The sequence below is a fragment of the Callionymus lyra genome, chromosome 11 (assembly GCF_982586985.1).
Source record: "Callionymus lyra chromosome 11, fCalLyr1.hap1.1, whole genome shotgun sequence".
Lineage (NCBI taxonomy): Eukaryota > Metazoa > Chordata > Actinopteri > Syngnathiformes > Callionymidae > Callionymus > Callionymus lyra.
Genome location: NC_141828.1, coordinates 20,592,692 through 20,602,296, shown reverse-complemented (window position 1 = coordinate 20,602,296; position 9,605 = coordinate 20,592,692). Strand labels below are relative to the sequence as shown.

The following is a 9,605-nucleotide window of genomic DNA, read 5'->3' as shown; positions in this document are numbered from 1 at the left end:
TTACCGTGATTTAGCTTCAAAACTCATCTTACAATAATGTGTTAAAGTTATGCTTATTTTAAAGGGAAACTATTGAGATGTTTTAAGTGTGTCTTAAATAGATATTGGACTCTATTGTACTCATCAGTATGAGTATGACTTACTTAACCATAACCACGCCCACTCTGCACTGATTGGTCAAATATCAGGGTTTGTCACCACAACCCCATCAATCCCTGGAAGACTCCACCTCCGTTCTATAAACAAAGCAGGGCATGATAACATCTGGCTCGAGGAGTGAAGCCATTATAACCTCATAATGGACTCCGCTCTCGTAACCTCTCATTCGTAGAGATTTCAGACAGGGGAGAACTAGCGGTAGAAGTAGCGACTCCTGAAAAATATTAACAAAAGTTATCACCATGAACACTCTCTTGATAGGCTTCAATCGGACACATGTTTAGTCAGAGAAAAAACACACATTTAAAATGTCTAGAAGGGTCTTTATTTAATTTCAAAACAAATTCATACACAGCAAAATTGTGCATTGGGGGCATTTCCGGGCATCAAATTCAACCGTTAATCTCAAAATGTGGGGAAAATAATTAGTCAATATCTGTAGGATGGCACAACTCCCGAATTCATCGTTCATTTTGAAAAATTTCATAGGACACAGATCCATCATTTTGCCTGGTTTTCAAACATTAAAGGACACCAGCAAGTACATGAGTGAAGAACCAGCAGAGTATTGAAAAGAAAAGTACAAGCAGCTCGGAGAACCTCTGAGCAGAGGTGGTCTGGTGTTTATGGTTGGGCTCTCTCACGATGACAATTTAGCGGTTTAGTGTTTCTTCTTACTGGATTTCTCGGTCGTGGTCTCAAACACCAAAGAGGTTTCCTCGTAATCTTTGACCTTGCGGCTGCTGGAGAACTTCTCGATGGACTCCAACACCTCGACCTTCTCGTAGGTCCTTGCGTCAGATGTGAAGCTGCCGGAGCTGCTGCTGGAGGCGGTACTTCCACTACGAGGGTTTGGCTTCGGGGCTGTCCGACCATTGTCCTCCTTGTTCTTCTTTGTTTTATCCCCACATGGGGTGGGATCTTTAGGGTGCACAGCCGGTCCAGGAGGTATCACAGGCTGAGGTTCTCCAGCTTTCTTCTTGGGAGTTCCATCATCGTCCTTTCCCTTGCCCCCCTTGTCATCCTCCTTGATCCCAGCTCCGTTTGAAGGCTTGGTTGGACTCTTTGGTCTCGGTTGTGGGGTGGGTTGAGGGGGTGACGGCGTGTGGCGTCCACGCTGCTCATCCGGGGGGAGCCCGTCGCTCCTGACCGTCACCGTGACGTGTCCGGCGGATGGAGAGGAGACGTAGAAGCATGGATCTGGGAAGCTGCTGTCTCCCGTCACGAGGACATAGCGGCCCTTCGTGTAGAAGTCGGCGGTCAGAGGCTCCGGCTTCTTGTACTTCCTCATCCGGTCTCGGACGATGTTGCACAGAGTGTCGAAGGCTTTGCTGATCTGAGCCCCATCCGGGACGTCCTGCGGAGACGCTCCGGTGAGCCCCGAAACCTTCTCCTTCTTCGTCGCCCACTGCCCCTCGACGACCTCTTTGGGGTCTTCGTCCAAGGCCTCGCCGGGTCGCTCCTCCAGGCAACTGTCCAACACGTCTTTTGGGTTAAGATCCTTCTTCTTCAGCACCTTTTTTCCCAGGATCTTCTGACGGGGCTTGATGTTGGTGATGTCCTGGATAGCCTGGGTGATATCTAGACTCACAAAAAAAATACATGACCACCGAAATAGATTCTTGAATTTTCTGCTTCTCTTAAATCTACCCCAGTTTCTACAGCAAGCCACTTGTGTGAGTCAGTACTTACCTCTGCCTCTGCTGGAGGCTGAAGGTGTGTGTGTGTAGTGGTAGTTAGTGTTGAGCAGAGTGATGGGGGTGCCAATGATTGCCGAATTCAACCTGCAGGGGAGAGAGCAATAACAGTTCAACGGTGGTACACACACCAGAGACACTGTGAGCAGGGCTGAGGTGGATACACACGAATATTTAACGGGTTTCGACGACTTAAAGCTTAAGTGGACTTCTCTACGAAAAAAAAACCTTAATGAGTTCACGGAGGGTTCACCTGTTGTCTTCGTTCTCAATGATCCGCTGGTATCTCTCCAGCTCGTTCTCCAGGGAGGTCTGGTACATGGCCAGGTGACGACACTCGCAGTTGAGCTTCTCCAGACACCTCTCCAGTTCCTCGATGTCCTTCCGCAGCGACTCGATCTTCTCGTTGTAACCCTGCAGCTCGTCGTCGTAGTTCTCCTGCGTGTTCTTGATCTTCTGCTCCAGGCCTGCGGTCTACGAGGGAGGCAATATATTATATATTATATATTATATTATATTATACATTTCACAATGCATGATATCACATAAAACAAGAAGAATTTATTTCCCCTATTCCTTCAAAACAGACAAAGAAAAATCAAAACAATAAATATCAATAATGATAATCTAATATCTAACTAATATAAAACAACAAACAATAATAATAATAATAATTTAAAAAGTGTTTTACTACCATCTAGTGGTAGAAATATGCACAAATGCAATTAAGAAAAAACATATATTAAACTATACACTAATGATACTTATTTTAAAAATGTTTTTAAATCCTTATCGTGGTGAAATCTTCAATTGATCGTGGCTTTTAACGCTATTTTTTGTTACTTAAAAAATATGATTAATTACTTATGTTTGAAAAAGTTTAAAACAAACAAATAAAGAAGAACAGATAAACAAATACAAACAAAAAATGACAAACCGTGTTTTGTCTACTGTAGATTGTATTGATTGAAATAATAAATATGTTCATAATTTGATTTAAATATTAGCTTTAATTTAAAAAAAAAAAAAAAAAAGTGCATTTAGGTGAACATAGACTGTGTATTTAATCCTTTAAAAACCTGGTGTAGCTTTTTTTATTGAAATCCAGTGACCTCAAGGTTAAATGAAATATATTTAAAGACATTCGTCTCACCTCAGCCTGCAATCCTTGTTTTAACGTCTGCAGCTGACAGATGGCGCTCTTGAACTCCTCCAGCTGCCTCTGCAGCTCTGGAACCTTCCTCTGTGCCAGGAGCTTCTCCTGTTCCTGGAAACAATAAAGTACAGCCAGAGGTGTCAACAGGTATCAAGATTTACGGTACAACCATTGTCTTGCATGTAGGGACTCACATAAACAGTAAATGGTTGAATAAAAATGTGAAAACAGTTTTATTTAGAAAACAAAAGAATGACCTATAGTCAATTCATCATATAGAACAGACACGGACAAAGTAAAATATTTTACTGTATTTATGCGGGCATAAAGAGATCATAGATCAAACAAATGTTTCTTATGGTTAATCATTTTATTATTTAAGTTATTAAAGCGTTTTGTTAGAGAACTTTCCTTTTATTTGTACTTTTTGTTACAAAATATGTGAACAATCAAGTTTTAGTTTTTCTTAAGGATCTTTTTTTATGATGTATTCTTAAATAAAAAAAATGTCCATCATTATTTTAGCTTCTTTTATGTGTTCCTTCCTCTTCCCCTTTGCTTGACACATCAAGTTACTGATGGTGATCCTCAAAAAAAAGCACTCTCTGTGCTGACACCGTTGATGTGACTCACCGTCTGAGTACTCAAGTCGTCTACAAAAATCTATCCAGACCTTTCATTTAATGTACTACATTTTCAGGCACGACAAAAAAAACAACACGTATTATCGACTGTAAGAACCATTCGAGCTGTCGGTTCCATCCGTCACTTCCTGCTGATCCACCTACTAATGATTTTAGATGTCCGGTGGTGTTTAGCTTCTGAGTCAGACTTTATCAAGTATGATCATGTCATCCTCAATCTAATGCTACATTTTTTGCTACATATACTGTTGTCACACAATACAGTCAATACTTTAGTCTGTACCGTTTTTGTTGTGAAATTAAATTAAAAGAAAGTTCAAAAATCCAAAAATGCCTTGTTAAGTTTGGAAGGTGCAGATGATGACTTGGTGCAAAATCCATCACCATTAAAATCTAATGAAGGATGACGCCATTATTCTAGACCTGTTTTTCAGTTTTCACGACTAATAGACTGATATTTGAATTCAAACATGAGGCAGGAAAATAATCCTAAATTTACCATAAATTGGTGTCATATTTAAGATTGGCATTTTCATTTTCTTCTGTTTTGTTTTCTCCTTTTTTTTAAATAAACAAATTCGTCAAAAAAAAACCTTCTAGCAACAGTGACAACTTTATCTTCTATGAATAGATAACACCGATGTCAGCGCTTCCAAGATGTCATCGGCCCCAGGCTCCGTCCACAAGCATTGCCGTCAAACTTTTATAATCTAACTGACAAAAAAAGAAGACTTCAAGCAGCTATGGATATGGAGTGATTGATATATTGTCAGGAAACCAGTGCGACACCAAGACTGCAAGAGACGCACGCACACATACAGTCATGAGTGCATTAGTGACCTCACCTCAGAGATGCCCAGTGACACATTTTGAACAAGCGGGAGTGTCTGGTTGATTTGCTGCAAAATGTTCAAATAGGTCTTGATCTCAGCGAGGTTCTGCAATAACAATAATAAAAAATAAAAAAAGGTGAATGTTGAAGAACCTATAAAAGCACACATTTCTTGTCACGACATTTGTGAGGCGACAGCCTCTGATTTCATCACAAACCACATTTCTCATTCCCCTTGAGGGACATTTCTCTGCCATCACTGCCTTGATGCTGATTTCTTTTCCTATTCTTCGACTAACACGGTTTGAGCTACGCTCCTTAATATGCCGTGGTGGTTCTGAAGAGTATGTGCTTAAGTCGGCGACGCAAAGAAGTCCATTTAAAAGAAATCCATTATGCAAATTTAAACTTATGTATACATCTTTCTTTGCAGAAATGTTTTATTTTTCAATTTCATTTCCTTCTTTTTCTTTGTAATTGCCAAGTTATGTGTTTTTACGTCATGAAAGCGGGCTCACCGCCAATATCAAATTCTCTCAACGCATTGGTCTTATATGTACTTACAGCAGACTCATGAAAAGAAAAGCGAATTTTAACTAATTTCCGTTATTTATGGATAACGAAAAGAAAGGATGGGTGATTACATTTGGTGGTGTTCTAGATGACCATCTGTATCCATGAACATTTTGAAGGATTTGTCACACTCTGTGTGGTAGCTTGAGTGCTTCCATATTTCATTGTGTGTGCTGTGTAAGTGCGTTCTGGAACATTACACATTACTGTTGACATTGGGATTGCTAATGCTAATTTGCGATCTTAAATAGTGATATTTGGGATTTTAAAGGGCAACTTATATGACAACCCAACTCTCCTGACTCACTCACATGTTTCAAATGTTGAAGTCTTTCTCTCCAAGATTCAGTAAGTACCTCATCATGATCATGTTTTAAACTTATTACTTTATAAAGTTATCCCTCGTCTGAAATCTCAGCAAACAAGAGGTTACGAGAGCGGAGTCCATTATGACGTAATAATGGCTTCACTCCTCCTCCAGCCAGCTGTAATCAAGCCTCGCTATGTTTATAAAATGAGTCCCAAGTGGAGACCCTATGGATTAATGACACATGCTGACACACCTTGATGTGTGACCAATCACAGAAAATTGGGTTTGGTTATGGTAAACAAATTTTAATCTCCAAAAAAAAAACGAGTTTGCAGTTTAAGAATATTTTCTACTAAATATATATCAATGAAAAGAGAGTTTTGTACAAACAGACACATACTGATGAGTACAATAGAGGGCCTATATTTAAGATACCAACTAAATGATATTCCTAGTATTACATCAACATGATTATAACGATAATAATAATGAAATTATTTTGGCCATCACTTACGTATGTTAGTGACCCTGTTACACATTTATCATGATGATATGACACTAACCTTCTTATATCTTTCTCTGGTGGCGTTTATATCATCCTGCAGGAACTGGGACTCGATCTGATACTCCAAGTTCTTTAGCAGAGCGTTGTCAGCCTCCTATATTTTCAGAAAAAAAAACCCGGTAAAGTCCATTAAAGGGAAAACTGAATGGTCTAGAAAATGCTATTGTCTGAGTTCCATGGGATACAGCGAAAGGACGCACAAAGCACAACAGATATAACCTGAAACCAGAGACAATGACTCTTCAGCCCTTTCAAACCCCCTTATCTTCTGAGTATTTCATAAAACTGTCAGTTGAATATGAGTTCTTTTGTGGCTTGTGAAACAGGCTGGAATATTTTTTCAATTGAACAATACCTTATTTAACTGCTCGAGGTTTCCTCTCAGCTGCTCCTGGTAATCACATTCGTTTCTGTACCTGATAGCAAGACAAAGGACAAAGGGATCAGTCTGGACTGCCCTTTGTATTAGTCACCCAACCTAACATCACAGGATCTTTCTCGAAAAATGGTCCAGTTTGGATCTACTCCATTCTATAAAACAGGTTCCCTCTGTTTTATAGAATAAAGAAAACATCCGGGATTCATTTTTCAAGATATTCACATTATGTAAGATATAATTAATCTGCACATTTTTTATTACACTTCAGGCATTTCTATTTGTAATATTTTTCTTACCCAGTTGTAATTTTTACAAATAGTAGAGAAAACTAATCCATCTACCGGTAGCGGACACTATACACTTGCTTTGAGACTTTATTTTGACATCTCAAAACTCTTTTCATAAACATTTCCTTAATTTAGGATTGGTAATTGCATGGCTCTTAATTAATTAAAGATTAATTTGATTTTATTATGATCTTAAATATAAAATTGAACTTACAGTATCTTGTACATTTCAGGGTCGTAGATTTTAGCAGACTAGCTAAGACTAACAATTATAGCATTCCATTTAAAGTTTTCTTTACATTACATTAAAAGTAAAAAGAAAAACATTAATTTATGAATATTTCTAATTGTTTGAAACCTTGGCTCCTGTAAAGGTTTCTACAGCTATCTGTAATGTCACTGTAGAAGCAGTCACTTGTAATAGCCTGAGAAAGTATGCATTAAGGTGGGTATTTAAAGTATATATATATTTGTAATTATTTTTCAAAATACAATCACTAAAAAAGAATAACTTTGAATTCATTTGTTGAGGGTTTAAGGGGGGTTATCTTGGCAATAGTAAATTGTCCGCACTCTCATTAAAACTGATTAAGTAAAAAGCCTACATTTATATCCACTGTAGCATTGGAAGTGAAATCTTTCTTCTTTTTTATTTCCCGTCAGCTTTTAAAGTGATAGTTCACCCACAATTCAAATTTGTCTCGTTTTCTACTCACCCTCATGTCGACTAAGGGTTGGGATTATTTTCAGTATAATTTGTTCCTTTTTAGAGTTATAGACAAAAATGTTTTGTTCATTTTAATGTAGGACTAGAGCTCAGTTGTCTTCGTCTTCATCTTTGTCCAAAAAGACACTTAAAAACATCTAAATACCTCGTTACTGCTCGTCTGTCACGTATATCTTGCCTCAAAATTAGGAATTTTTCAGGAAAAACTTCAACAAGTTTATATTTTAAGACCGTTTGCAGCAGAAGTTTGATCAATAACATACTACACAAACAGGAAATGTGCCAGAAATTGCGAACGCTTCCAGTCTTCACTACTGTCCACTGGAAGCGCCTGCGATATTTACCCGGAGTACTTCCTGTTTGTGTATCATATGATTGTTTAAATTCTTCTAGAAACAGTCTTAAAATAGCAACTTGTTGAAGAATTTCTGGAACAATTCCTCTTGTCAATGCTTCAATACAAGATGGACGTTACAGACGAGCAGTATGGAGGTATTTGGATGTTTTTAAGTGTCTTTTTGGACAAAGATGAGGACGAAGACAACTGAGCTCCAGTCGCTACATTAAAATGAACAAATATTTTCGTCTATAACTCTAAAAAGGAACAGATTACTCTGAAAATAATCTCAACCCTTAGTTGACATGAGGGTGAGTAGAAAATAAGTGAAGTTTGAATTTCGGGTGAACTTTAACTTATAACAGGTTCTTCCTGGAGTCCCAGTTGACACCTCTTAGTATTTCTTACTTGTTGGTGAACTCATCCAGCATGCGACAGGCCTCCCTCATCTCCCGCTCCAGCTTGGATCGGTCGGACGTGAGTTCTCGGATCCTCTGCCTGTTGACGTCGATCTGTTCCCTGAAGGCCTCCTCCAGGCCGCTCTCTTCCTCCATCCTCTGCAGGGTCTCCAGCTGCTTCCTGAAGACGGCGTTGCGCTGCTCCAGCACTCGCGCTCGGTTGATGTATCGGGCGAACCGATTGTTGAGCTCCTGCAGATTTTCCCATCCTTGAATGGCTGAGATCCCCGCCGAGTCCTCTGGTTCCTCGGAGAAGACGTCAGCGCGCTCGTACTTCTCCTTGCGCACCTCACGCAGGTAGCTGGTCTTAAACATGGTCGTCCTCTCCTCTGGGCAGATGGTATTCCCTGGAGTGCTCGGTCCCTTTGGTGTGTAAAAACTCAGGTGCTCACCCTTTCTTGTCTCATGCTCGACTAATCTCCACCGGCACTGACTGCTGGCGAAATAGTTCCGAAACCTCCCCCAGATTCAGGCGGCACATGCCAGAACGTCAGGCCTTCCAGAGACTGTTGTTGTAGAGAATAGAACCAACTGGCTGGTGATGACTCGGCAGATCTAGCCAAACTATGGTTGTCATTGTGTGTTCAGTCAGCTGTGTTCCAGAATGATTATCAAACAGGAGTGCGCTATCCTCTGCTGTGCTCTGTTTGACGTGACAAACAAAATTCATTTTCTTTGATAGAAATTAAATGCGAGCAATAAAGCAGCAAAGCTGGTTATATTTATATATGTGGTTGTGCTACTCCTGCAACTGTTTATGACTTATCAGAATAAATCTTGATATGTCATATATGTAGAAAGGAGCAACACAAGTTATCATAACAACAATATAATTACACTGGATTTTGTTTACAGCACTTTCTGTTTTGTAAGTTTAAAATGTACATTTTGTGATATTTCACCCCAAATTCAATCTAATTTTCTACTCACCCTCATGTCGACGAAGGGTTGGGATTATTTTCAGAGTAATTTGTTCCTTTTTAGAGTTATAGACTTTTATTGTTTATTCATTTTAATGTAGTAACTGGAGCTCAGTTGTCTTCGTCCTAAGAGACACTTAAAAACATCCAAATACCTCCATACTGCTAGTCTGTAATGTCTATGTTGTATTGAAGCCTCAACAAGAGGAATTGTTCTGAATTTATTTTAGTTTAAGATTGTTTTTAAAAGAAGCTATAAGGCTATCAGTAAAAATATTATGCATGCAATGTGTTTGAATGGAACAAGCTTGTAGCTTGAGCTGAGAGACCTGGAGATTCCGCTAAAAAACAACTTAAAATATAGACTAATCTAAGTTTTTCGGAACAATTCGTCATGTCGAGGCCTCAATACAATATGGAGATTATAGATTATAGATTGTTAGTAAATTTTGGACAAATTTTGGACGAAGATAAAGATTATGACATCTGAACTCCAGTCGCTACATAAAATGAACATACTATGGTCTTGACCCCACACTGAAGTAAGATCTGAGCTTCCTT

At 39.0% G+C, this 9,605-nt stretch overlaps 1 protein-coding gene across 1 annotated transcript; it reads right to left on the bottom strand.

Annotated features, from left to right (window-relative positions):
- Positions 1-803: 803 nt before the first annotated feature.
- bfsp1 (beaded filament structural protein 1) lies at positions 804-8,565 on the bottom strand. Its single transcript, XM_087803128.1, has 8 exons — positions 8,075-8,565; positions 6,292-6,352; positions 5,935-6,030; positions 4,502-4,594; positions 3,010-3,123; positions 2,110-2,330; positions 1,852-1,943; positions 804-1,740 (listed from the first exon to the last, which is right to left on the bottom strand). The coding sequence occupies exons 1-8, from the start codon at positions 8,437-8,439 to the stop codon at positions 821-823; spliced, it is 1,962 nt and encodes a 653-aa protein (XP_087659254.1). The 5' UTR covers positions 8,440-8,565; the 3' UTR covers positions 804-820.
- Positions 8,566-9,605: the final 1,040 nt, after the last annotated feature.

What these genes read in the sequence shown, in the direction of transcription:
- bfsp1 (XM_087803128.1), bottom strand. Translation starts at nt 8,439, where the DNA reads ATGTTTAAGACCAGCTACCTGCGTGAGGTGCGCAAGGAGAAGTACGAG. An exon ending in CTGGATGAGTTCACCAACAA is followed by an intron (nt 6,353 to 8,074) that starts GTAAGAAATACT and finishes TCTTGCTATCAG; the next exon opens with GTACAGAAACGAATGTGATT. An exon ending in AGCCTCCAGCAGAGGCAGAG is followed by an intron (nt 1,741 to 1,851) that starts GTAAGTACTGAC and finishes TTGTGAGTCTAG; the next exon opens with ATATCACCCAGGCTATCCAG.